This window comes from Syngnathus leptorhynchus, chromosome 17 (genome assembly GCF_054491065.1).
Source record: "Syngnathus leptorhynchus isolate UIUO chromosome 17, UIUO_Slep, whole genome shotgun sequence".
In the NCBI taxonomy this organism is placed as follows: Eukaryota; Metazoa; Chordata; class Actinopteri; order Syngnathiformes; family Syngnathidae; genus Syngnathus; species Syngnathus leptorhynchus.
This window is the reverse complement of record NC_141211.1, coordinates 788,057-813,986: the sequence shown is the minus strand read 5'-3', so window position 1 is coordinate 813,986 and position 25,930 is coordinate 788,057. Positions and strand designations below refer to the sequence as shown.

At 46.9% G+C, this 25,930-nt stretch overlaps 4 protein-coding genes across 4 annotated transcripts; 1 reads left to right on the top strand and 3 right to left on the bottom strand.

The window, feature by feature from the left end:
* Positions 1–166: 166 nt before the first annotated feature.
* Positions 167–4,254, bottom strand: hspa8 (heat shock protein 8). The gene is made up of 9 exons (XM_085935709.1): positions 4,087–4,254; positions 2,629–2,850; positions 2,307–2,512; positions 2,080–2,232; positions 1,440–1,995; positions 1,163–1,365; positions 898–1,096; positions 578–810; positions 167–481 (listed from the first exon to the last, which is right to left on the bottom strand). The coding sequence occupies exons 2-9, from the start codon at positions 2,831–2,833 to the stop codon at positions 281–283; spliced, it is 1,956 nt and encodes a 651-aa protein (XP_085791835.1). The 5' UTR covers positions 2,834–2,850; positions 4,087–4,254; the 3' UTR covers positions 167–280.
* Positions 4,255–4,729: 475 nt separating this feature from the next.
* On the bottom strand, positions 4,730–9,946 carry vps11 (VPS11 core subunit of CORVET and HOPS complexes). Its single transcript, XM_085935182.1, has 16 exons — positions 9,297–9,946; positions 8,865–9,013; positions 8,637–8,772; positions 8,411–8,574; positions 8,069–8,304; positions 7,797–7,989; positions 7,508–7,659; positions 7,258–7,444; positions 6,973–7,116; positions 6,692–6,892; positions 6,413–6,574; positions 6,179–6,312; positions 5,760–5,962; positions 5,512–5,683; positions 5,222–5,444; positions 4,730–5,145 (listed from the first exon to the last, which is right to left on the bottom strand). The coding sequence occupies exons 1-16, from the start codon at positions 9,436–9,438 to the stop codon at positions 4,981–4,983; spliced, it is 2,763 nt and encodes a 920-aa protein (XP_085791308.1). The 5' UTR covers positions 9,439–9,946; the 3' UTR covers positions 4,730–4,980.
* A 1,511-nt stretch (positions 9,947–11,457) lies between these two features.
* hyou1 (hypoxia up-regulated 1) lies at positions 11,458–17,817 on the top strand. The gene is made up of 24 exons (XM_085935181.1): positions 11,458–11,614; positions 12,232–12,307; positions 12,417–12,510; positions 12,621–12,699; positions 12,776–12,930; positions 13,035–13,111; positions 13,189–13,370; positions 13,477–13,592; positions 13,674–13,860; positions 13,960–14,094; positions 14,181–14,263; positions 14,339–14,471; positions 14,552–14,736; positions 14,826–14,964; positions 15,058–15,115; positions 15,321–15,397; positions 15,524–15,679; positions 15,743–15,891; positions 15,965–16,052; positions 16,156–16,412; positions 16,486–16,570; positions 16,687–16,936; positions 17,005–17,100; positions 17,167–17,817. The coding sequence occupies exons 2-24, from the start codon at positions 12,238–12,240 to the stop codon at positions 17,211–17,213; spliced, it is 2,898 nt and encodes a 965-aa protein (XP_085791307.1). The 5' UTR covers positions 11,458–11,614; positions 12,232–12,237; the 3' UTR covers positions 17,214–17,817.
* Positions 17,818–17,880: 63 nt separating this feature from the next.
* Positions 17,881–25,862, bottom strand: camk2a (calcium/calmodulin-dependent protein kinase II alpha). Its single transcript, XM_085935183.1, has 19 exons — positions 25,748–25,862; positions 25,320–25,676; positions 24,635–24,729; positions 24,431–24,490; positions 23,730–23,784; positions 23,583–23,648; positions 23,441–23,513; positions 23,254–23,356; positions 23,000–23,083; positions 22,359–22,453; positions 22,170–22,292; positions 22,015–22,098; positions 21,848–21,890; positions 20,596–20,633; positions 20,479–20,527; positions 20,325–20,400; positions 20,152–20,246; positions 19,848–20,083; positions 17,881–19,772 (listed from the first exon to the last, which is right to left on the bottom strand). Exons 2-19 carry the CDS (start codon positions 25,379–25,381, stop codon positions 19,728–19,730), a joined length of 1,482 nt encoding a protein of 493 aa, XP_085791309.1. The 5' UTR covers positions 25,382–25,676; positions 25,748–25,862; the 3' UTR covers positions 17,881–19,727.
* Between the last annotated feature and the right edge of the window lie 68 nt (positions 25,863–25,930).

The window sequence follows — 25,930 nt, the reverse complement described above, 5'->3', positions numbered from 1 at the left end:
TTTACAAGTTGAGCCATTATCTGGTCACTTGTGCTGGGCGCAGGACGTAGGCTGGCATAGAATGGATTGCGCCACCACCGAGAGGTGCTTAAGACTAAAGTTTTCTTATGGGTTTTTCATTTACGTGTCATGGTATTGTGTCGTGAAAACAAGACATGCAACAAAAGGGGTTTACAAGTTTTAATGACCTCCAACCATAAGCACAATCTTTCAACTTTACAATCCAGTTGCAAACAATGAACGTAAACCCACATTTTATTCTTATTGCAAGATGGAATGTTTAATCCACTTCCTCTATGGTTGGGCCAGAGGATCCCCCCCCACCAGGAGCAGCACCGCCAGCACCAGGGAATCCACCAGGCATACCTTCTGGCATACCACCTGGCATGCCTCCAGCACTTTGGTACAGCTTTGTGATGATAGGGTTGCACACCTTCTCCAATTCCTTCTGCTGGTGTTCATATTCATCCTTCTCAGCAGTCTAACCATAGAGGAAAACAAAAAAAGGTGAGCCAAAAGGGCCAAGACTAGGACTTTAGTACTGAAGAATGCATCCATTTGTTTTTACCGCACATACCTGGTTCTTGTCAAGCCAGCTGATGACCTCATTGCATTTGTCCAAGATGTTTTTTTTGTCATCGTCACTAATTTTGCCAGAAAGCTTTTCGTCTTCCACTGTTGACTTCATGTTGAAGGCGTAAGATTCCAGGCCATTCTTGGCCGACACCTTGTCACGTTGGACGTCGTCCTCCTCTTTGTACTTCTCGGCTTCCCGAACCATGCGCTCAATGTCATCTTTGCTGAGACGTCCTAAAAAAAAAAAATGATACGAAAAACATTCAACTTGTGGCCCATTTGTCGAGTCTCTTCTCTTAGTTCATCAAATGAACACTTTACCCTTGTCATTGGTGATGGTGATCTTATTTTCCTTGCCGGTGCTCTTGTCAACCGCAGACACGTTCATGATGCCGTTTGCGTCAATATCAAACGTCACTTCAATCTGAGGAACTCCACGAGGTGCCGGAGGGATCCCCGTCAGCTCAAACTTGCCCAACAAGTTATTGTCCTTGGTCATAGCCCGCTCGCCTTCATAGACCTGATTGCACAAGTCGTATTTAACATTCCAGCACGCGGCACATCATCAAATTCACCTACTACTGACCTGAATGAGTACACCCGGCTGGTTGTCAGAGTACGTTGTGAAGGTCTGAGTCTGCTTGGTTGGAATGGTGGTGTTACGCTTGATCAAGACAGTCATGACACCTCCCGCCGTTTCAATCCCCAGAGATAAAGGTGTAACGTCCAGGAGTAGCAGGTCCTGGACATTTTCAGACTTGTCGCCTGACAGAATGGCAGCCTGGACAGCTGAGAAGAAAAGCAGGCGCAATGTTACAAGCGGCCACTTGAATTTTGTCTCCCGAGTGTGGCTCGCCACTTACCGGCCCCATAGGCAACGGCTTCATCTGGGTTGATGCTTTTGTTCAGCTCTTTTCCATTGAAGAAGTCCTGCAGCAGTTTTTGGATCTTAGGGATGCGAGTGGAGCCACCAACCAAGACAATGTCATGAATCAGCCCTTTGTCCATCTTGGCATCACGCAGCGATTTCTCCACCGGGTCCAAGGTGCCACGGAAGAGGTCGGCATTGAGTTCCTCAAAGCGGGCTCTGGTGATGGAGGTGTAGAAATCCACTCCCTCGTACAGAGAGTCAATTTCAATGCTGGCCTGAGTGCTGGAAGACAAGGTGCGCTTTGCCCTCTCGCACGCTGTACGCAGACGGCGGACGGCTCTCTTGTTGTCGCTAATGTCCTTCTTGTACTTGCGCTTGAACTCGGCAATAAAGTGGTTGACCATGCGGTTGTCGAAATCTTCCCCACCCAGATGGGTATCGCCGGCGGTGGACTTGACCTCAAAGATTCCATCTTCTATGGTCAAAATGGACACGTCAAAGGTGCCACCGCCCAGATCAAAAATCAGCACATTCCTTTCTGCCCCAACCTGAAAGGGTAACATTTTCCAATTCAATGTGTTAGGTCGCAATCAAAGAAAAATTCCAAGCAAGCAGTCAAACTCTCAACTCACTTTTTTGTCCAAGCCGTAGGCGATGGCAGCAGCAGTCGGCTCGTTGATGATGCGCAAAACATTCAGACCAGAGATTGTTCCAGCATCCTTTGTGGCCTGCCGCTGGGAATCATTGAAGTAGGCGGGCACAGTGATGACAGCATTGTTGACTGTCTGTAATGTAAACAAAGTCAGTTAGTTCATTTACACAAGGCTTTTCTTACGCACACTAATCATTCAAACCTTACTTTGCCAAGATAAGCTTCAGCAATTTCCTTCATCTTCGTCAGCACCATTGAGGAGATCTCCTCAGGGTAGAACGACTTTGTCTCACCCTTGTAGTCAACTTGAACCTTAGGGCGGGTGTTGTCATCAACGACAATAAACGGCCAGTGTTTCATATCAGATTGTACAACTGAATCATCAAACCTCCGGCCAATTAATCGCTTGGCATCTGTACAGATGAAAGGCAAAACATGGTTTTTATTTCATTTTACCGAGTCATTACAGAGCCATAGTGTTATCTCATGTTGACCGTACCCGCCCTGGCCGGCGCCTCGCCTTACTTACCAAAGACTGTGTTGGTCGGGTTCATTGCAACCTGGTTCTTGGCTGCATCCCCTATGAGCCTCTCAGTGTCTGTGAAGGCCACATAGCTGGGTGTGGTCCTGTTGCCTTGGTCATTGGCAATGATTTCAACCTTTCCATGTTGGAATACACCAACACAGGAGTAGGTGGTCCCTAGATCAATGCCAACAGCTGGTCCTTTAGACATGCTTGCTGTTTGTTTCTCTGGATAATTCAAGAGGGGGAAAGAAAATGATTCAAAAAAGTTCTACAATCATTTAGAAAACGTTACAGATTCTTTTTTATGAAGACACCCCCTTGAGTACAAACGATTTTGGAATTGTCCTCCCGTAAAAATGATCACACACCCACACAAAATCTTATTTCCCTGCACACCTCTTGATCTATTTATTGCTTGGGCAATCCTGCGCCACGCCACCCATTGCTCATATGGAACAGCGAGTGCTGCATTGCACTGGCATTTCCCTGAATGTCCACTTGGTGGCACTTTCATTAATGACAATTATTGATCATGGGTGTCATTGTCTTATATTAAAAATAAAAATGATTCAAGAATGAACAAACAAGCCATTATTTATCTATGGACAGGGCATTGTGAATGAGGTAAATGTCACAAAATTGGCATTAGCAGAATCAATGAAAAATGAAGAACGCTGAAAACTGCAGTTACGTCAATCAATACGTGGTAATAAATGTATCCATTTAGGTTTGAAGATTTCCTTATCAAGATTTTAAAGGGTGTTGACAACATTCGGGGAAAGGTTGACAGGATCTTATTATCGGCGTGCACTGCCTTCCTCTTTGGAAATAATTAACACCCGGCTCGCCGCCATTTTGAGGTGGTGAAATGAAAAAATGCTAACGTAGTTCGGAATTCACTCAAACCGCAATCTGATGAGAGGTGGTGAAATGAAAAAAATCCTAACGTAGTTCGAAATTCACTCAAACCGCGATATGATGAGAGTGACTAAGTCATAATGTAATTTGATCATAAAATGGTGACCGTGACGCTAGTTAATAGTCTACAATCGGGTGTTAACGTTTGATCAGAATTTCCCAAAAAGCAGTTCTGGCATCTTAATAGAAATTAAATGAGTCATCAAACTTGGCTTTTGATGGGGCTTAGGAGTTCGCTTTGTTTCTTAATAAGCAGAGCGCGAGTAAACCGTTAGCTTGCAAGTAAACCGTTAGCTTGCCTCGATGCGAGAACCTTCGAGAATGTCTCTGATCCTCTCCGCCCTCACGCACGGAATAATCTGCGCTCGCTCGCAAATCCTATTTGTTTAAACGCTGCGGGGAAACGGAACGCTTTCACATTAGTGTCATGTAAATATGCAAGGGTCATTCAAAAGAATGAAGTGATAGAAATCATGCAAAATTGTCAATCGCGCTACACAATTGTGTAAAAGGATCAAATGAAGCAATAAATGCGGGACTAACCAAAGCAGGGAGCGTGATAGAATTTGGCAAGAGGAGGTCGCAGGGAAGGAAGGTCTTGGCTGGAGATGCCTTGTCCTTGGTGGGGAAGCAGGAAAAGGAAGCGCTTGAGCTCTGACCGTTATTTATTTCGGTCCAAGCACCCAATCACGCGCAACGTTTTCGACGCGTACGCAACGTACAGCCAATAGCCAATCTTGTGACGCGCCAACAAGAGTGACCGTTTCCCATGTGACGTAAGTGTTACGCAAAATGGCGTGCCAACAGCGTGGCTTTGAACAACGGTCATCAATTTCGAGAACATTCTCGAGTGCCGGGGAATGCGACAAAAACAGCAGTTAGATCTGGACGTCCTTGACAAAACCCATCAGAAATTTTGAGTTATAATTAGCTAAATCTTTGATTTTTTTTTTTTAGCTCAGCAGTCGATTTTTATTTTGAGCGCATCGTTTCCTACCAATAATCATCGATCTTATGACGCAAGTCCCGTGCTGAGATACCGTTTGTACATATGTATTCACCTGAAAATAAAAAAAATACTTCTTTTTTTTAACTATATGTATTCACCTGAAAAAAAACAAGATATAACATTTTTTTTTAACCATTTGACCCATAAAATTAGCCTTCTAAGAAACCAGTTTCACAGTTATTTGCAAGTCCGTTGTCGGAAACAACGTCCCTGTTTTATTCAATTCCAATATCTATAATTCTGACAGACTCACAAGCCAGACAAGGGACTTGAGGACGTTCCTTACAAGTACGAAAGAAAAGTATACAGGATTGAGTCAAATTTGTGTTCTATATAGCAAGACTATTGCAGATAACCTGGACATAAATACAGTTAACAGCAGACAAACGTTTTTGAGCAGTTCTTAGTGCAAATGAGTAGGAGTAGTTTTAGCAGTTCCTCTTGGTGCGGACGAGAAGGTTTCTCTGCAAATTTACTTCAAGATTCCCAACAGATTTGCTGCCAGGTGGGTCCGTGAGAAGAGTCAGTTTGTTGAAAACCCCTCGCCCAAAGTAGTCAGCCACAACAGAGAATCCATCATGAGAGCCCTGTAACTGAAAAGAACAAAGAAGGTATTCTATTTTCCCACAGTAGGTAACACAATGTAGTTCAAATGAGTGTGTTACCTACCTGTCTATTGAAGCGGTCATGCAGGTCACGTTTCTGGTCCTGGGTCCGTAGCATGTCCATGACTTTTCGGTTTTCTGGAGCACACGTTGGGCACTCGGCCTCGTTGTCAGCATAACTTTCAAAGCAGTGTTGGTGAAAGGAGTGGCTGCACAGGAAATGAACTGATGGCAGCTCCAGGGGACTGTTGCACAGGTTACATTTGGTCTTCTGGAATATCTTGGCACTGTGGGGATGATATATTCAATTGGAGTCACAATTAGGAAGTGTTTCTACTTGTCATGCATCTATACCTTGTCTTGAGCTCCTGGATCTCAGAACGTAGATGAGACGTTTCTTCCTGATATTGGCATATTTTACGTTGGTCATCCTCAATCTGTTGGCTTTCCCTCTGCAACTTGTTGATGAGGTAGTCTTTGATAACCGATAGGGTTGCTGTCGAGTTGTGTGCCAGCGTTTGCACGACTACAAACACACAGATATAAAGCTTGAGCGCTCCCCAACCCAAACAGTACAAGTATAAATGAATGTTGAAAAATACCAAGTAGAGGTGGCATCAGATTATTTTGGTCGATGTGACTCAGGACCTCACTGATGTAAGCCTTGCAGTCTTCTTCCTTTCTGGCAAAGTAACCCAAGGCTTGTTCCCACAGGCAACCTTCTTGGTCCCCGTAACATTTACAAGCTTCAACCACTTTATCATACACCTCGTTCTGCATGTGATAGTGCATAATCTGTTGGTACCTGAAAGGGTGGAGGAAAGCAAATGTCATGCATGTTGAGATGCAAGAAATGATGAGCCTATGACCAAGGGAAGCGGTTTAATTTGGGTTTTTTTTTCCCCCCCTCTAAGTGCCTAAATCATGTAACTTGGTTGGATCTCAGGAATGAATTTTCAGTCACATTAGTGATGGTTGTTTTGACAACATGGATGTACTGTGCAAGCGGACGTGTACTTACAGTTTGCCCTTCTCATACAAGTAAAGGACACCTTCTTTAAAATTGTGCATTTGACAGAGGACCAGGGCTTTATCAAACACAGTATTGTCACTCCTGAGCAGTGACAAGGCTTCACCCTGCAAGATCTTTTTTCTCTGCAAGGAATGAAGCAAAACAAAAACAAGATGATTAAAATGGCTTTGCAACATGTACGTATACAAGAAATGCTTCATCATTTGATCGCGTTGCTCTGACCTCAGGGTCCCGTTCGTGTGCCCAGTCTTGCAGTCGGAGCTCAAGCAATGTGTCGTAAACGCCTTGAGAAGAATTGGGATCCACCTCAATCATATGCTCTAGGTAGGCTTTGAGCTCCCGTGGGTTGTTAGCAAAAATTGGAATGAATTCCTCAGAGTTTGCCTAAAAGACAAATACAAAATTGTTAGTGCGTCTTTGTTCATGAAAGCTGGCAAAATAACTGAAACAATTCATTCATGATCTAGTAATGGAGAGAAAATAGACACTGGCCCCACGCACCTTGCAGAACAGGTTCCTCTCCAAGTGGCTGTCAATTTCAGCAGAGTCCCCACTTGGGTGGTAGTTGGTGCATAAGCCTTTCAGAAGCAGTGTTGTCCCTTCAGGAATATGATGCATTAATGTCTTGCCATAACGCTTCATGTTGCTTTCGGCTTGTTCAAACGATAGCCGTCCGATGTAGCGCAAGCCTTCGTCATAGTTCTGAAGAAGAAAGCAAACCATAGCAATAGTGAATTTTCTTTTGAGATCACAATTGCTTGCATGTTATTCAGGATTTTTACCTTGAGATCTTCCAGTTGAATCTTTAAATACCACTCGTGGTGCATGTGCTTCTCTGCCAAGAAAACAGCATGGCTGTGGTAGCCGGCCTGTCGAAGAACCTTAATGGCAATCTCAACATCAAAGTGCACCTCGCTTTCACTGCTCTATTGACAGTACATGGGAATAGAAAGAGTATCAACATTGGAGTCCAATTTTTTTCCGTAATGGAACCGTAAATCATTGTCGTTGCAGATTGAGGTTTTTTTTTTTTTCTACTATTCCTCACATCTCTCCTAGTCAGTCACCTTAATAAACTCTTCCAGCTTCACACTGTCCTTCAGCTTTGTGTAACAGTTGAGCAGCAGCGTGGTATGGTCTGCGTTGGCCAGTGACTGCCTGTGCAATGCTTGGAGATAAGCTGTCAAGTTATGGATCCTCTGGGCATCCAGAAATTTACGAATAACGTAAGATGGCTCCAGTTTGCCAATGGTGCTGTGGGAAACAGAAACAAATGCGGAATGTCTACCGGGCCATCTGAATTCCGCGTAATCTTACCGAATGTACTGCTGAATGGCACCGTCGTGATCTCCCTTAAGGTACAGGTGATCCCCATACTGTCTGAAGATCTCGGACAATCCGTCACTGTCTAAATGCTGGCTTTTAGCTAGGTTAATGGCCATCACAAATAAATTCTTCTTAAACAGCATCTATAAGCAAAAAAATGCAGTCTAGTTTCATGACATGATTGACACTCTCCTTGATGAATTTACCACTTCCGCAGAGTCAAATAATAAATCATGATTATACGAATAATAAGTTGATACCCGAAGGTATTGACACTTACTTCCAGCTTGGTCTGTGTGTCCTTTTCCTGGAGAATGTGCATTTTACCATCTCTGGTGAGGATGTAGAAGGAGCCAAACTCAGCCACCACATCAATGACGTCTTCAAATAAGGCACTATAGGCAATGAACTTGTTGTCCAAGTCGTAGATAGTCAGAAGTTGTTTATCGGATGGAGAGCTGCCAAACCTCGTCCTGTGTAGACATTTTGTATTTCACAGAAATCATAAAAATACAAGGAAACCATTCAGCTATGATCACTTTTGGTTCTTACTTTGTATTCCTAATAAGTAAGAAAAGATATCCACGATGCCAGCGGGCCAAAAGCTTGGTTCCATCGAAAGCAAAGCAGGGACCTCGTTCATCGGGTTGGTACAGATACACACATTCGTCGCCAGCCACAATAAATTGAGAATCCTGAGAAGGATCTGTGAGGGATGAGCAGTGAAGAGCACACCCGTGGGTATCCAGCTCCACTTTTGGATACTCTTTGACAGTCAGGGTGTAGCACTAGAGAGAGAGAAATTACAGTCACATCATTATTGGCCCCATTAACAGCATTTTAAAGTCCATTAACAGTGGCACAACAAAATATTCAACTTGTTCTCAGACTTACGTGGACTTTCTCAAGAGTGGCAACATACAAATGTGTGACTTTTGCAACTTGACGGAAGGCAAGGCCCGTGACTGGGATGGTTCCCTCATGCAGAGTTAAGGTTTTACTATGCCGATCTCGAGTGATGTCACCTTTGGTCAGAACCACACTGCCATCGGTGAAGCCTATCGAGAGACACGTTATGTTCAAGGAAGGACATCTTGTGAAACATTTCTTAGTCACATACCAATGGCCATATAGTTGAGGTTCTCATGTACACTGAGGCAAGAAACCTCTGTTGGTTTGTTGCCTGGAATTGCAGGGAAAATCCTCGTACACAGGGGACTTCCACTGTCTTTTTTGTCTAAGTTCCAGACCTTTACCTAAGAAAAAATTGGATTGAGTGGTTTGTCCATCACTGGCTCTAATATTCCGAGTAAAAGGCGTAATTTTGATAAAGCACCGGGAGACTTACGAGAGGGTTTATTCCATGTTCGTCCTGTCCCACTGTTACAAGAATACTGTGTTGTTTCAGTTGGTAGATATGTGTTACTCGTAATTTATAAGCCTGAAAGGTTGTCAGCTGCAAGAGTCGTGTCAAAAGCCAGATGTTACCATCCATATGTAATACGGCTAAGGAAAAAAAATACATACAAATGCAGACAATATAACAACATACAAATAAATGCAGTTCATTTCGGAACTTCAGCGGGAAATTTGGATCGGTGGCACACCCGAATATGTCAAACACTTCGTCACATTTGGTCATGGACAAATTGTCACAATATGTGACATACCTGCGGTAGCGATAAGAGCAACATGCATGACAAATTCATTTGTATTGCCCCTTTACGATTAAACCGCATTTAGCATAACATAGCTGAGCAGGCTAACTACTAAAGGATATCTCCTAGAACAATGTGACCACGTCCAGAATCACAGGCCGATGTTCCATTTGGAAGAAGAAAGAATTTCTCATTATCCAGAGGATCCTTAACTGTATCTTTGTCAAAAAATACAAACTTTCTCCACTGTAAGAACGCGGCCATCGTAGTGTTCGGGCTAACGCTAAACAAAGCAGGGAATCATGTGACAGCTCAGTCACGTGATTAAACCGGAAGTTTAGTTACTTTTTTTTATTCAAATACAAAAAACAGTTACACACAAGAGTCCTCCAGTTACACATATCAATACAAGTAAACTGACAAAAATAAATCATTCAAATAAATAAATGATAATTTAAAAAAAATTAATTGGGGCGGCATCTCCATTACGCAGGAAGCCGTGTGTGATCAGTTTGTACGCAGAGCTCACAGTTGTGAATTTTTGTTCATTGAACTCGTTCAGGTACAACACTACTCTGCTTCGTAAGGTTGCGCAGAATGCAATTAAGATGAGGCACTCCTCCGTCCCTCCCTCTTCTTCTTCTTCTTCTTCTTCGTTGGGGTTTAACGGCAGCTTGCATCCTATTAGTTGCATTGCCGCCCCTACTTTTTTTTTTCTTCACATTACAACTCTAAATTCTCCTCACCAGACCAGTGCTTTTTAAAAACTCAAAAAAACAGCGCTTACCCCTCCCACTTGACCCTACTTCCAGAATGGTTTTCACTGATCCTCCCTCAAGCCCTTCTGTCCGCAGCTTCTCCACCAACACAACCCTTTGCCCATAATATTTCCTACAGGAAAGCAGCGCATGTTGCACCGTCTCCTCCTCCTGACACTCAGAGCACAGCCCATCCCGGTGCTTCCCCAGAAGGTGGAGAGTGCTGTTAAGAAAAGTATGACCTATCCTCAGTCTGGCAATAATGACTTCATCCTTCCTTTTCCACCCTCCTCTCCCACACTCATGAACTGACTCAGCCACTCTACTACACACTAAGAACAGGTGCCTCCCTCTGCTCTCCTGCTCCCACCTCTGTTGCCACTGCAGCATCACTTCCCTCCACACAATACTTTTACCCTCAGACTTAGACAGTGCTATGTTGATCTCCACTCGCTCTTTTTTCACTGCCTCTTTTGCCAGTTTGTCAGCCCTCTCATTCGCCAGGATACCCACATGTGCTGGAACCCACATCAGTGCTACCTTAACCCCCCTCGCTGCGACATCCCTAACAGCCAAAATAATTTCCTGAATAAGGTCCTGTCGGCTCAGGGAACTGCCCCTCCCAATACTTGTAACTGCAGACACAGAGTCACTACATACCAAGAAATTACAGTTTACAAGTTGCTCCGCCCATTGCACTGCCATCAGGATAGCAGCTAATTCCACACTGAACACACTTAGATTGTCCGATGTTCTCTTACATGACTGCACATTTAATTTATTTATGTAAAATGCTGCCCCTGTAGCCCCAGTTTCCTGGTCCTTTGAGCCATCCGTAAAGGCTAGTATATGGTCAGTGTAGTTCTCCACCACCCGGCATTGAAACTCATGCACCAGATTTGCCTCTTTGTCCCTCAACTTGACTTCAAGCAGCTGTAGATCAACCTCTGGGGCCCTCAGCTGCCACAGAGGAGTCCCGTCCCTCCCTCCTTCCCCGTTGACCCTTTTCAAAGTACGCCTCGTGGACGTGGACCAACTAGCTGTGTTTACGTTTTGGTTCACAGCACGTGGACCAATCACAGGATTGTGCGTAGCCCTTGAGGGGTCGGCTCTTAAATATGGAGTCGGTGCCTTTCTAGGTTCTTCCATTGCATCAAGTTACCTGTCGGATGGTAAGAACATGTCTTTCAAATTAAGATGCTACAATTGTTTCAACCAAGAGACTGAAAGGCTTTCATTTCAGAACAGCTCTCCATTCTTATCCTCAATCCCATCCTTATTATATATGCAATGCAACTCTTTGGCCTTTTTAGGATCCAAATGATAACAACTGCCAATTTCAATAGTTTGCTCTATTGGCTATTGCGAATGATATTTTATTCGCCAAAATGAACGCTGTAATAGAATTAAGCAAACCTTGGAAGATATAAACAAAGAAACATTGACACGTCAAACAAATAGATTTTGTAGCGCAAACCGGAAATAGTATGCACTATTTTACCTTGACTTTTTTTGCCCCAACCAGCACTTCGGTGGATCCAATGAGGTGACGCCGCGTTCTGGGCCCAAGTGATCGAGTCAAGCCGGTGATAAGCAGGGCTAAAACTGCCCACTGTTCAAAGCCGGGACATCTAAATTGCCTCCAAAGTGGCCCTCTAATATCAGAAGAAACACGAAAGAGGGTACGTAACGGTTGTTCGTTCTGTCCGCAGTTGTGTAGTCTGAAGAAAGGTCCATTCACATCAACGTTAGTTCAGTCCATGCTGTCCTGTCTCCTGTCCTGTCCTGTCCTCTGTCCTGTCCTGCTAGCTAACAATGTTGTTAAATTTCATACGACTTTAATGCCGGTCTTTCTTGCTTAATAGATGCGCTCGCTCCAAATCATTTCCTGGTATGGCTGGCTGTTTTGTACCACACTGAATGGAAACGTTAACGTAGTAAATGGACTCCATCCACGTACATAGCGCTTTTATTTTTGAATTGTGCTTTCCACAGCGCTTTACAATGCATCACATTCGTACACCAATCCGAGGCTGCTGCCAGGTCCACACCTGGGGGGCTTCAGTTCAGTGTCAAGGACAATTCGACACCTGGGTTGAGGATCGATCCCACCCACTTGAGAGACGAACACTCCACATTGTCTTCCGATAATATCATTTGGAGACATTAAAGTCAAAGCCAACTTCAAAGCCTGATCCAGCTGGTTTTTATGAACGTCTATTCTGAGCAAAGTTAGGTTGAAGTGGTAAATTAGATGATAAATGACAAAGATTGATGATTCCATATTTGATCATTTCAGCTCATCATGGTTTGGAGAAAGTTTCCTTTGGCTGCTTTCTTCTACCTTGTCCTTGCAATGTTGCCTTCTCACACAGGTATGAGCTGCACATTATTTAGCTCTTGTGCGCAATCATCCTGGTGTAGGGAAATATAAGTGCAAACAAATAATGAAATGATGAATTGATTTGTGCTATTTCTTTGTAGATGCTGTGGCTGTCATGTCAATCGATGTAGGGAGCGAATGGATAAAGATGGCAATCGTTAAACCCGGTGTGCCAATGGAGATTGTTCTCAACAAGTGGGTAGCGACCAGCATGCGTTTCTGGTTCACATCACTAATTCAGCGGCAATAAGGAATGTGACTGGATATTACATTTCATGGTATTATCACTTTTGCTTTCTTTTTAGAGAGTCAAGGAGGAAAACGCCAGCGGCTGTATGTCTCAAGGAAAATGAACGACTTTTCGGTGACAGTGCTTTAGGAGTGGTAAGTAAGGGCTACGCCATATCATATGCGATACGCTTGTTGAATTCATCGATATGGTCGCATGTTACATTTTCAGTCTGTGAAGAATCCCAAAAGCGTCTATCGACACCTGCAAAGTCTCATGGGTAAAAAGCACAACAACCCACAGATAGCGCTTTACCAGAAAGGATTTCCTGAGCACCAACTGCAAGTCGACCCCGTTCGAGAGACGGTTTATTTCAAAGATTCCGAGTAAGTCTGCCGGCCTTCTGCCAAATCCTGTCCGTCAACCTGTGCGAGTGTTCCAAGACAATTGTTGTCCAGTCATAATGAGCACCAAAAATACAATTTCTCAGCAAAGTGCAGTACACAGCAGAAGAGCTTCTCGGGATGATGCTCAACTATAGTCGTGGACTGGCTCAGGAGTTTGCAGGTCAGTTTCTTCAACAAATTTCACAATGGTCATTGATTCATTTGCCGGCCGATCTACTGTCTTTCTACAACTCACAGAGCAGCCAATCAAAGATGCAGTCATCACCGTTCCAGCCTTTTTTAATCAGGCAGAGCGAAGGTCTGTCCTGCAGGCCGCACAGATGGCGGGGCTCAAGGTCCTTCAACTTATCAACGACAACACGGCCGTGGCCTTGAATTATGGGGTCTTTAGAAGGAAAGATATTGACAGTACAGGAAAGGTACATTTCAGTGTACACTCGTGTTCAAATGATGAACTAACTGTGACGTGATCAAGTATTCTTTTGAAGTAGCAATTGACAAAAGGTCTATATTGCTTTCTTTCAGAATGTGATGTTTTTTGACATGGGCTCAGGCAGCACAAGTGCCACCATTGTCACATACCAGACAGTGAAAACAAAGGAATCTGGCAGCCAGCCACAGTTGCAGATTCGAGGTGTCGGGTGAGTCCGTCGTCCAAAGTGACTTTTCTACTTTTCGAGGTCAACGGCAGCACCCTGATACGGCTTTTTATTTTTCTCCAGCTTTGACCGTGGATTGGGTGGCTTTGAGATGGATTTGCGCCTACGGGATCATTTGGCTCAACTCTTCAACCAGCAGAAAAAGACCCCCAAAGATGTGAGGGAGAATCACCGTGCCATGGCCAAGCTACTAAAGGAGGCCCAGAGGCTAAAGACAGTGCTCAGCGCCAATATGGAATTCATGGCCCAGGTGAAGCTATCCATCAATTTTATTTTATTTTTTTCTACAATAAGTCACAGGCCGGCTCCCGTTTTGGGAAATGTCTGATCTGGCTGATGTCTCTTGCAGGTGGAAGGTTTAATAGATGAAATTGACTTCAAGGCCAAGGTCACCAGAGCAGAGTTTGAAGAGCTCTGTGTTGATCTATTTGAAAGAGTGCCTCACCCAGTGCAAGATGCCCTCACTGCTGCAGAAATGAATCTGGTCTGTATTCACTATTTTCTTCCACCGTATGGACAATTTCACAAATTGCTGTGCATTATTCACTATCTAGTTCTTTGTTGCAATAGGATGAAATTGAACAGGTGATTTTAGTCGGTGGCTCGACCCGCGTCCCAAAGGTTCAGGAAGTGCTGCTCAAAGCAGTAGGCAAGTAAGTGGAAACTTCAAGTCAGCTCTTATTTGATTGCTTCCATTATGCTTCATCATTGTATTTCCTGCAATTTAGAGAGGAATTGGGAAAGAGCATCAATGCGGACGAGGCGGCAGCTATGGGAGCCGTGTATCAGGCTGCTGCTCTCAGTAAGGCCTTCAAAGTCACGCCGTTCCTGGTTCGAGACGCAGCCGTTTTCCCCATTCAGGTCAGTTGGCTTTGGAAGAAATCCCTTCATTTCCTACAAATGTATGGACCCCTTTTTTTCACTTGCGATTCCATTTCTAGGTGGATTTCACTCGCGAGGCAGAGGAGGAAGGTGCCAAGAGCTTGAAACACAGCAAACGTATCCTCTTTCAGAGGATGGCACCCTTTCCCCAACGAAAGGTCATCACATTCAACCGCTACACTGACGACTTTGCTTTCAACATCAACTACGGAGACGTCAGCTTCCTGTCACAGGAAGACCTTAGGTAGCTAATGTACAAAGTGCCAATGCCATGCTCATCAATGCTAGTCACGCTAATGCCGTATCGAGTCTCATCTATTTTGTCGGCTGCAGTGTGTTTGGCTCTCTCAATCTGACAACAGTCAAGTTGTCTGGAGTGGGCAGCAGCTTTCAGAAACACACACAGGCAGAGTCCAAAGGCATTAAGGCCCATTTCAACATGGATGAAAGTGGAGTTCTCCTATTGGATCGAGTAAGTGTTTATCCGGCCTGGATGGGTCGCTCGCCCAACACACCTGATGGCACCTGATTATTATTATTATTTTTTTTTTTTTATCCGCAACAGGTGGAAGCTGTTTTTGAAACCATTGTGGAGGAGAAGGAGGAAGAATCCACATTAACCAGTATGTTTTTTTTTTTTTTTTAAAGTTTGATTTTGGGCACATTGTCTGCATACAGTGCATCTGGGAAGTACTGTGGAGGTGTCACAAACAAATATTTTAGGAATCCATCATCGCCCCAATCTTGACTCAGTTTCCAAGATATGCTTTTTGCAACCTTGATAATGACTTCACCACAATTCACTTTTTTTTCTTCTTTATCTTACAGAACTAGGTAACACAATATCCACATTGTTTGGAGGAGGATCCCCAGAGCTTGCTCCAAATGTGACTGCACCTGTTCAGGTAACATTATTTTGGCAAATGGCTCTAATGTTACAAAAGTTGGAAGAAAAAAAATAATTAGGGGCTCTGAATACTTTCTGTACTCACTGTACTCAAAAAATATAGATACATAATTTGTGTTTTCAGGATGATAAGGATGACTCTGGCAAAGCCGGTGAGAATCAAAATAAGGGCGAGGATCCCCAAATGGGAGAGAGTACCAAGGAGGAATCAGAGAAGAGTGCTACAGAGGAGAACAACCAGGAGAAGGCCCAAGATGTAGGCTCTTTGAATGACAACAAGGTAAAGTATGACCAATGACATTTCCCATCCCAGTAACAATAAGAGCCAACATCTACTCTTTAGGAGGAAAAGGACGATGAAAAGAAATCTGATGATGAAAACGTAGCTAAACCTCTGAAAAAGGCAAAGATCTCAGAAGACATCAAGATTGAGCTAGTCATCAATGATGTGATGGATCCCACTGATAATGACCTCAAAGCTTCAATAAATAAGTAAGAAATCAGTTCCCCGCAGTATTTCCAACCGGCTTGCTTTGCTCTGAACGTGACTTCTCCCCCCTCCCAGGCTGCAAGATTTGACAGATCGAGACCTGGCCAAACAAGAAAGGGAAAAGATGCTCAACACCCTGGAAGCATTTATCTTTGAAACTCAGGTAAGATCAAGCATTCTTTCTTTCATCACGAGACAGACAGACAGATAGATAGAACGTGGTCAGAACAAGAAAAACACAGCTCCACATCATATGTGCTTGACAGGACAAATTATACCAGGAGGATTACCAGTTGGTGGTGTCAGATGAGGAGAAGGAGCAGATTTCCACAAAGCTAAGCGAAGCATCTGCGTGGATGGATGATGAGGGCTACACTGCTGCCACCAGTCAGCTCAAGGAAAAGTTTTCTCAGCTCAAGCATTTGTGCAAGGACATGTTTTTTAGGGTGGAAGAGCGACGCAAGTGGCCCGATCGCCTCGCCGCCCTCGACAGTATGCTCAATACCTCCAGCATCTTTCTGCGGTGAGCATCAACACGGAAGACTGAGGATGCTACTGTTATATTGTTCTGACTCTCCCCTGCAATTCTTTCAAAGGAGTGCAAAACTCATTCCAGAGGATGATCAAATTTTTTCCCAAGTTGAACTGACTGTGTTGGAAAAAGTCATCAATGAGACGATGGTAAGTGAAGTTTAATGTGATATGGTTGGTGCGCTGGAGCAACTGAGAAATGTTGATCTGAAAAATGGATTTTTAAAGTAATGCATTAAAAAAAAAAAAACACATGGTCTGTCTAGACGTGGAGGAACGAGACTACGGCCGAGCAGGAGAAGCGTTCGCCAAAAGAGCGTCCGATCATGCTCTCCAAAGACATTGAAACAAAGATTTCCCTGCTGGACCGAGAAGTCAACTATCTGCTCAACAAGGCAAAGTTTGCCAAACCCAAGTCCAAAGCCAAGGCCAAGAATAGCACCAGCTCTGATAAAACCAGCAAGTCCAATACCACGGCTGAGCAGAAAGTGGAGGAGAACTCTGACAAAACCAGCGGTGGGTGGCAGGCACATGATGATTTTCCCTCTATTGCACAACTGCTAACTTTCTATTTTCAAATGTAGAAAGCTTAGAAGAGAAGCTGCCCGTCGATGCCACAGAGGAAAGCGCTGCTCAGATAGAATCTGATAGCAAATCACAGCTCACAGAAGAAGAAACAGGTTGGTTTGCAGTCCAACTTTCTGATGAGAAACATGTTTGATCTCTCACGTTGTCCTTATTTTTAGGAACGGAGAAAGGCAAATCTGAGAACCACATAGATGACGAATTATAACAACTGGAAGTGGGAAAAGAATCAACAATATTTATTGATGATGTAAATGTTAGTTTTTCATTTTTGATCTGATGTCCATTTGTTGTTAAAAGACTTGAGCAGGCCTTCGTTCTCCTTTTCTTCTGTTGGTCTCTCAGCAGCGTACACTTCACACTGTAAAAAAACGTAACTTTTTTTTTCTCACGGCCCCTTCTCTGCACTGTATTTTTATCCGTATTGTTGTATGCTGACGCTGATGAAACCCTTGGACAGCCCAACGTGTACCACACATCTGTGCCCTTAGAAGCTGCAAGACCAATTCTAAAATTTCAGACTGGACGTAGCATATTAAGATGAAAAGAATATGGACTTCATCTTATGTATAGTATGTCTGGGTACCTGCACCACTACTTTTGTCAGCATATTGAATGCCCACTGACAGAAATAAGTTATTGGTGTGCTATTCCAAATAGTTGATGTGAATGAAAAGGGCTGTTATGTTGAGGGGTGTTTTCCACTTGGATGATTATCATGAAAAATGACAAAGAAAATAATAAATGCAGCGTCAGCATTCTTTCTCATTGTTATGACTCATTTGTTTAATAAAAAGTGTATTGCAAAACAATTAGTCTTGAGAGACTCCAAATAAAGGCCTTACTATACCTTTGGACAAATCACATGGAGATGGTTGTTATGGTGAACCTTTATTTGCTTTTTAAAATGTGACAAGAATGCAGGAGAAACACGTGCACGTTGTCTCCCATGTGCACGTCGTGTTCACTTCCTGCTACTAGCGAGCATGCAGGCGCTGACACTTTACAACATCGACTCGTTTCTTTGCAGAGGTGGGCGGGGCTGACGAATGTGCATTTTGATGACAAATGATGAGAAACTTTCCAAAATGACACTGACGGAAGTAGACCTTCGGCCATCTGTCATCAAGCAAGCACCAACAACCCTCTCAGCCCGTTTCATTGACGACTTGAGGTGGCTGGCGGCCAGTTTACACTTGTTTTGCCACTCTGACTTAAGTTTTGTTCGCTTTCAAAGAACGGTGGCAGTGACAAAAACGAACATGTGTCCAGGCCACTGACAAAACGGCAAAATTGAGTCAATTGCTCACCTCTTGTTTATACCTATTTGCTTTTGTTATTTTTACGTTTTCTGTGTCGTCACTTCCCCTGAGAAACGTGACCGTTTAGCATCTCTGGTCTTGTTTACATCTTAGCTAAGGAACAGCTGCTAACGACACCAAAGCTAAAAACAACCCAAAACAAAAACCTACAAACTACTTTCTGTACATCGATGCTACGCGTGGTGACGTCATCAGCCTGAAGAAAACGTTCCACCGAGCACAACAGATTTCACTCAACCACCAAAGGCCCGCAAGTCAAAGGCTCGTGATGACGTCATTAGCGTGCATTCAAAACAGTAGCAAGGTTTTCACTGAGCGAGCGCGCGAGAAGATTTCACTTTCAAAGCAGTTGAAGCAAACAAAAAGAAAACTAGCGCAGCGAGCGGAGTTAAGAACATCCCAAGAATGGTCAGCATATCCAAAGTCGCTAATCAATAGACAATAATTTGCTTGGATGGAAACGGGCCAAAAATCACGTGACTACAAAGCCGCTCCAAACGGGAGGTTGGTTGCGTATCAAATTCAAACGCATGCAATCGAAAAGCCAAAGAAGAGCGCACCGCGCACGCACGCACGCACACCCACAAACAAGAAAACAGAAGGCGAAGAAGTTTTGCGCACTCAAAGCACTTGAAGTGGACTAACGAGCTCAAATCCAACAAAGTTAAGTGATTGTTTTATCAATTATTACTACGTTTGTCTGACTCCGCACAGGTGTACTGAAGGGGCGGGGGTTTGGAGGAAGCAGACCCTCAAAGCGGAGTCCAAGTGCAGGTGTTTATGGAAGCTCGCGAGGTCGGAAACGAGAGAAGGAAGCGTCTGGATGAATGGATGGATGGAACAAAGTCTAGCAATCACCAAAACATCATAGCGCCCCCTGTTGGTTACCTGACAAAACACACATGCACCAGCCACTTTGTGTTGATCATCAATAAATACACATTTGACTTTGCTAAGACAAGCCCTCCGGCCACCGTGTGGGGAGGGAGGCCTCGTTCATGAAAACCACCGATCAAGGGCTGTGTCCGAATGTCCACCCTTATCCCCCCCCCCTCACACAGTGGCCCACGATAGTGAGAGTCCGGTTTTTGCCGTGGACCACACCCAACTATTTCCAGGACCCTGTGGCTTGGGGGTTCATTGAATTGAACGCAACCTTTGAGTGAGGGTCAAGGGCGTTGTGGCTTCGTTTCAAGGCTCCTTGGACATTAGAAGACCCCGACACAATTCATATGGGGAATAGCGTGCAGATTCGGACACAGGCAAAGGGTATACAATGAGGGGCGGGGGGAGGCAGTGTGATTGCTTGATTGGTCAGACGGATGAACAATGAAGGTTTGGCCCCGTGCGTCCTCAGCTCCTTCTCTTCCTGTTTGTCGACGGGACCGGCCTGCTGTCAATCAATCGGTCGTCAAGGCGACGGTGACCTTGTCACAGGAAGTTAGCTAGGTGAACACAAATACTATATGTAGCATGAAAGCTAAACCGATAGAATGCTAGCCGCCGGCCCAGGCGCTTACGCCGTACTTGCTGAGCGTGGAAGGCGAGCCCGAGCGGTGGAAGTGGACGATCTGCCACTTGCCGTCGCGGCGGTGCCACACCCTGGTCTCCTCCGATTGGACGGTACGCGGTGTCCCGTTGCTGTCGATGTACTGAGTGACGCGGATGTAGGCGATGCAGGCCGCCTCCTCGCCCACCAGGTGGATGTGAGGGTTCAAGATGGTGGTGTGTACCGGCTTGCTGTTTTTGGACCACACTGCGCACGGACACGCGTTTGGACACACGTATGCAAAGAAGGCAGGCAGGAAGAGGAAAGGCACTCACGATTTTCAAAGTAAAAGCGATGGAAGTCCAGGCCCTCCACCAGGTTCCCCAGCGCCTCGGGTTCAAAGGCCGTCACGGCCGGGTCGCACATCTTGCTGAGGAGGAAGCGCAGGATGCGACTCAGGCGCTCGCTCGCTCGCTCGCCCGCTTTGGCCATCAAGGCGCCGACTTACGTGTAGCTCTCAAAGTCGCCGTTACTGATGGCCTCGATCAGCATCTCCGTCACTTTGATGATGTCCTGCTTCCTCACTGGCACACACACGCACGGACGGACGCACTGACTACACATCTGACGCGTTCCGACTTTCCCGGCCGGCGCTCGCCTACCTCGAGTGTCCTCATCCTCGATGGTGGTGTTTGTGCTCTCTGACGACTCCTGCCACCACAGCAAATGCGCGTTAAGGAGCCCGGCCGCTCGGTCGGTCACCTGCGGCGTCCACTCACCTTGACCCCGTCCGTCTTCTTGTTTCCGCTCTTGCCTCCTGTGGGCGGGACGGCAACAAACACGCACAGCAGTAAGAAGAGTGTCAGCGACACCGCAAACAGTGCCGCTGCCTGGACCAAGGGCCACATGAGCACTGCTCTAGCTATACGCTACAACTAGTCTTCAATGTTACGGACCAACCCCGTAAATGGACTGCCCTACCAAAAGCAGCTGTGCGCCCTGGGTCCTACGTGAACGAGCTCTATAGAATCATCCTACTACTATGATAAGTCCACGACTTGCCGCAAAAAGCCCTAGACCGCTACTACGTATATAGGTGTATGTCTAGGACTAAGACCATCTCAATCCAAGTTTCAGAATCCAACATCCCAGCCAAGCCAGCAGCGTGCGTGCAGTCCACCAAGACAAGAGCCAATGTGTGGACGTGGGCTCGGAGTGCAGCAGGAGTCATGTACGAGGCCACTTTTAGCAAACACTTGACACCAAACATTCCTCAAACGTGACAGAAGAAACACAACAGACAACATACACGCAACGCGGCCCGCTCACTTCTGCACCATAACAAAAAAAAACGGGACTAGATTTAGGGCTAAAACCGCTGCAGAACTAGGTCTAGTCCTAGGATCAGGACTCAGACCAAGTCTCCCGCCAGGGTCAGGACGAGGGCTAGGCCCGGGATAGTCAAATACGAGAAGGGCTCTCGGACCAGGACTTAGATCAAGTCTTCCCCTAGGACCAGTGTCAGGAGTTCAGGACAAGGGCTAGGACTTGGATTTGGGTGATAAGGACTAGATTTGGACTCAGACTTGGTTGAGGTAAAACCCAAGATGAAATTTGGCTTAGGACCGGGACAAGGTTTAGTACCAGCAAGGACATGGTTGTGGTTCAGATCTAGCATCATGACCAGGACCTGGAATTTGTGATCTTGTTCAAGTGAAAGGTAGCTACAACAACAGAAGCTATTAATAGACTACAAGATGATTGACATATGACCACAGCTGCCGACACGCACGCACGCAAATGCGCACGCACGCAAATGCGCACGCACGCAAATGCGCACGCACGCAAATGCGCACGCACGCAAATGCGCACGCACGCACGCACACACACACACACGCACTAGATGTGATCATTGTGTGCTAATCTGCTCCTAACATGTGTGTCAAAGGTGAGAATGCAAGCTCAGCTCAGCACAGCACCTCCGGCAAAATTGTTGACATCAAATTTGACCCCATTTATTTGTTGACCCACCTGAGAAGTTGCGGGTGGCCAACATAGTCGTCAAGATGGCGCCCTGCAAGGGAGCAAGGAAACAAGGAAGGGAGCGAGAAGAGAGGAAGTAGGAAGTCAAGACAATAGCACTCGCCAGCACGGAAACAAGGGTGGCCCAATTTCCAAGCAGCCCTGGCCTTTCCTACCTTGAGCTTGCGGCGGGCGTTAAACTTCTTCAGACATTCCACCGTCTCCTGTCTGTGCATGCAGGACGCCACTGTGGAGCGATGCTGCACACACACACATCAACACGTCACGCGTGGCCCTCCGACAATCATCAGAGAGGTCGACGCTCGCTCACAGAGATCCAGGGATGTTTCAGCGCCTCGGCGGCCGAGATGCGTTTGGACGGATTGATGGTCAACATCTTGTTGATCAGATCTTTGGCCTCGGGAGTCACCGTGTCCCACTCGGGGGACGGGAACTGGGAAGGACAAGGCCGCTAAGCGTCAGCACAAGCGGCGGGCCGCCGTGTCATGTGACCTCCTACATCATATGCTCCCGCTTTGATTTGCTGATACAGACGGTGCTGGTCTTCATCCCAAAAGGGAGGATAGCCCACCAGAAGGATGTACAAGATCACACCTGAGGGCCCAAAACACACATGTGAGGAGGATGCAAAAGACACAAGCCAGGACACATCCCAGAGTCCACACCTCAGGACACAAAAGAACAAAAGCCGCCCGAGGACACCAAAGACGCAACCCAGGACACGCCTAAGAATGGACAACACGTATCTCCGTGCCAACGAAGACGTGAAACGTACGAACGAGCGAGGTCGCGCCGAGGATGGGAAAAGAGACCACGTCTGAGGGCGGGCGTGACGCCCCAAAAAAGGACACACACAAGACGCACAGAAAGAGACACCTGAGGGTGAGACGTACGCTCCCTGAGAAGACAATACACACCTGAGGACACAAAATACACACCCCAGGAGACAGGACACACCTGAGGAGAAGAAACAAGGAGACAAGTGGAGGGAAGATGAACAGAGAGAACGACACACACAAGACACAAGAGAAGCCAGGAAAACAGGACGAGTGTAAAGGAGAGGAAGAGAAGAAGAGTCAAGGAGACAAGGATAGGGGCGGTGGCGTGAAGGAGACAAGGTGGCGACGGTTGGAATCTGACCACAGGCCCAGAGGTCAACGGCCTTTCCGTAGGGATCCTTCCGCAGAACTTCGGGAGAAAGATATCCGGGGGTCCCGGCAAAGCCTGAGGACACGCACACGTGGAAGCGGTCAGTCGCTTTAGCAACACGGTTACTAGGTGACGGTCACGGCGACGCGGACGACGCCACCGGTGCGTTCCCTACGCTATGGGGGATGGCGATCGTGCGTGATGATAATGACGGCGATGACCATGTGACCGTGACGTCATCTCACCAAACCAGGCCTGCTGCTCGCCCTCCACCTCGATGGCCAGCCCAAAGTCAGCCAGCTTGACCGCCGCTCCCTTGGACTTGGAGGCCAGCAGCAGGTTCTCCGGCTGCGCGACAACAACACGCGTGCTAACCTATGCGCTGGCCGCCGCGCCAATGAGGGAGGAGGAGGAGGAGGAGTTACGGCAAACCTTCAGGTCGCGGTGGACCACGCCCATCTGGTGACAGTGAAGCACCGCCTCGAGAATTTGCTGGATGCAGTGGCTGCGAACAAAAAAAGTCAAAGGTCAAAGGCGGAAAAACGGCGCAGGTAGAACACGCTGGCGTCGTCACCTGGCGTCGGCTTCGCTGTAATACTCTCGGGCGACGATGTCTTCAAACAACTCGCCGCCTGTCACCCTGACGCACGCGCGCGCACACACGCAAGATGGAGTCGGCCTTTCCGAGACCACGATAAGGACGTCGGCCGAGACCACTCACAAGTCAAAGATGAGGTAATGATGAGCCTCCTCCGAGATGCTGTCATGAAGCCGCACTGCGAGGGAGACAGGGGCCAAGGCAAGGAGGCAACATGACAAACAAAATAGGGGGACGAGGAATTTGCGCGCTGGCGGCGGCCGAGTGTCCGACGGCAGCTCCGTGTGGGCGGGCGATGCTCCGCAGATACCGAGGAGGCTTACATAACCAAGCTCGCTCTGTGTGTGTGTGCGCGTGTGTTGCCAGGCAACAGTGTCTTTAGGTGAAAGCGTCAAAAGTCTACCGACAACACACAATCGGTGCGGTGCGTAGGAGTGGAAAAAAAAAAATCACATGATTTCTTTCTGAGAGCTTTTTCAACACACGTGTGTGTGTGTGTGTGTGTGTGTGTGTGTGTGTGTGTGTGTGTGTGTGTGTGTGTGTGTGTGTGGGCGCGCGTGTGGGCCGCCGCAGCGACGGCGGCGGGCCTTTTCCGCATGCCGTTACAAAATGAAGGCAGCGTGCCTCAAAATGCATTTTGTGTCAAGTTGATGCAAAGGAGCTTGGCTTGTTCTGGAATTCAAGCATGCTCTGTGCTGTTTTTGATTTCTGTAGCCGCATCTCGATCACGTGATGATGACATCACATGAATTATGGACGGCACGGCGTCCATAATTCATCACGGTCTTCCTCAGGCCTTTTTCCCTTTGGCGGTGACGACTCACCAATGTTGGGATGCTTGAGCAGGCGGCAAATTCGAGCTTCACGGTCCAACTTTTGATGATCTGCCAACAGAGTGAGGGATGAGAAGAAGGTTTGAATTTGGGGCAAGACGTCATCGGGCCGCGACAGTCGGCAGCCGGCTTCACGCCCGGAAGGCGTTGACCTTTGCCACGCCGGGCGCCCACGGCCGAGCGGTCGCGTCTCACCTCGCGCCGACAGCTTCTTGGTGTTGATGATCTTGGCGGCGAACTCCTGACCCGACAGCACCTTCACGCAGCGGCGCACCACCGAGAAGGCACCCCTGCACGACGACGACGACGAGATAGCGAGGAAACGAATGAGCGAGGAAACAAACCGGACAGAGTAGAGAAGGAAACAAGGAGATGGAAGAAGGGAAAAAGAAAGCAAGGGAGCAGCGGTGAGGTGAGTAAAGAAGGGAGGGAACAGGAGATACAAGGAATCCAGGGAGAACGGAACCAGGGGGACCCAGGTAACGAGGGAGACTGGTTTGCAAACAAGGGAGTAAGGAAATGAGAACGAGGAAACACAAAACAAGCCAACGGGGGAACCCAATGGAAGGGGATTGTGATCAGGTGATGACAGGTCATCAAGACGCAGCTTTGCCACATTCAATACGTCTGCCTGACACTTTTCGTCTTATGTAACAGACCTGCCTGCCTGCCTGCCTGCCTGCCTGCCTGCCTGCCTGCCTGCCTGCCTGCCTGCCTGCCTGCCTGCCTGCCTGCCTGCCTGCCTGCGGGGGATGAGGTCAGAGAGCTTTTCCACTCATCCATCCCTCTCATTTGTTCTTCTCACCATCCCTCCATCTGGTCTTTGTTAAACACCGGACGGAGCACATTTCAAGGCTCCGTAGCGTCCACGCAAACTTACTTTCCCAGCTCCTCGTACAGTTGATACTCCTCAGTGAAGCGGGTGCAAATGACCGTTGCCATGGTGACCCGGCCGGCGGTGGCTGGAGCGAGTGTCAGGCGATGGTGACGACACCGATGACGCTAAAAGTTCGCGGTTGGACGGAGGAGACCAAAGAGGAGAAGAACGAGGACCGCTTTGTTTCGACGCAAGATGAAGAAGATGGAGGGGATGGCGAAGAGCGGCTCCTCTCCAGGTTCTGCTTGCCGCCTACTCAGCCCCCCCTCCGCACCGTCGGCCAATGGTTGGCCGGGACGCCCGCATGCAGGGTCGCCATGGCAACTGCATCCTCCTTTTGCCGATAACTAGGCAGCAGCTCTGGAGAATAAAAAGGGGAAACATTTCACAAAACATTTGGTATGCCTTGAAACGCTTCATCAATATTTTACTCTGGCCGTGTGTTCCCGGCGCCCACGCCGCCGGTCACGTGATTCTTTCCATCAAAGGTCACGTGCAGCCGGTTTTTGTCCTCCCACCTAAATCGACCTTTGCCGCCCCCTGCTGGTTATGCTTATTCCACATGGTCCCTTCAGGCTGCACAAGGACAAAGGTTTGAGAGCATAAAAGTGGTC

What these genes read in the sequence shown, in the direction of transcription:
- hspa8 (XM_085935709.1), bottom strand. Translation starts at nt 2,833, where the DNA reads ATGTCTAAAGGACCAGCTGTTGGCATTGATCTAGGGACCACCTACTCC. An exon ending in CACCATCACCAATGACAAGG is followed by an intron (nt 811 to 897) that starts GTAAAGTGTTCA and finishes TTTTTTTTTTAG; the next exon opens with GACGTCTCAGCAAAGATGAC. An exon ending in GCTGGCTTGACAAGAACCAG is followed by an intron (nt 482 to 577) that starts GTATGTGCGGTA and finishes CTCTATGGTTAG; the next exon opens with ACTGCTGAGAAGGATGAATA.
- vps11 (XM_085935182.1), bottom strand. Translation starts at nt 9,438, where the DNA reads ATGGCCGCGTTCTTACAGTGGAGAAAGTTTGTATTTTTTGACAAAGAT. An exon ending in AACATGGAATAAACCCTCTC is followed by an intron (nt 8,773 to 8,864) that starts GTAAGTCTCCCG and finishes ATTTTTTCTTAG; the next exon opens with GTAAAGGTCTGGAACTTAGA. An exon ending in ATCCAGGAGCTCAAGACAAG is followed by an intron (nt 5,445 to 5,511) that starts GTATAGATGCAT and finishes TCATCCCCACAG; the next exon opens with TGCCAAGATATTCCAGAAGA.
- hyou1 (XM_085935181.1), top strand. Translation starts at nt 12,238, where the DNA reads ATGGTTTGGAGAAAGTTTCCTTTGGCTGCTTTCTTCTACCTTGTCCTT. An exon ending in ATGGAGATTGTTCTCAACAA is followed by an intron (nt 12,511 to 12,620) that starts GTGGGTAGCGAC and finishes CTTTCTTTTTAG; the next exon opens with AGAGTCAAGGAGGAAAACGC. An exon ending in CTGCTGCAGAAATGAATCTG is followed by an intron (nt 14,095 to 14,180) that starts GTCTGTATTCAC and finishes TTGTTGCAATAG; the next exon opens with GATGAAATTGAACAGGTGAT.
- camk2a (XM_085935183.1), bottom strand. Translation starts at nt 25,381, where the DNA reads ATGGCAACGGTCATTTGCACCCGCTTCACTGAGGAGTATCAACTGTAC. An exon ending in GCTCAAGCATCCCAACATTG is followed by an intron (nt 23,785 to 24,430) that starts GTGAGTCGTCAC and finishes TCTCCCTCGCAG; the next exon opens with TGCGGCTTCATGACAGCATC. An exon ending in TCGCTTTTACTTTGAAAATC is followed by an intron (nt 20,084 to 20,151) that starts GTGAGTGCCTTT and finishes GTCCGTGCGCAG; the next exon opens with TGTGGTCCAAAAACAGCAAG.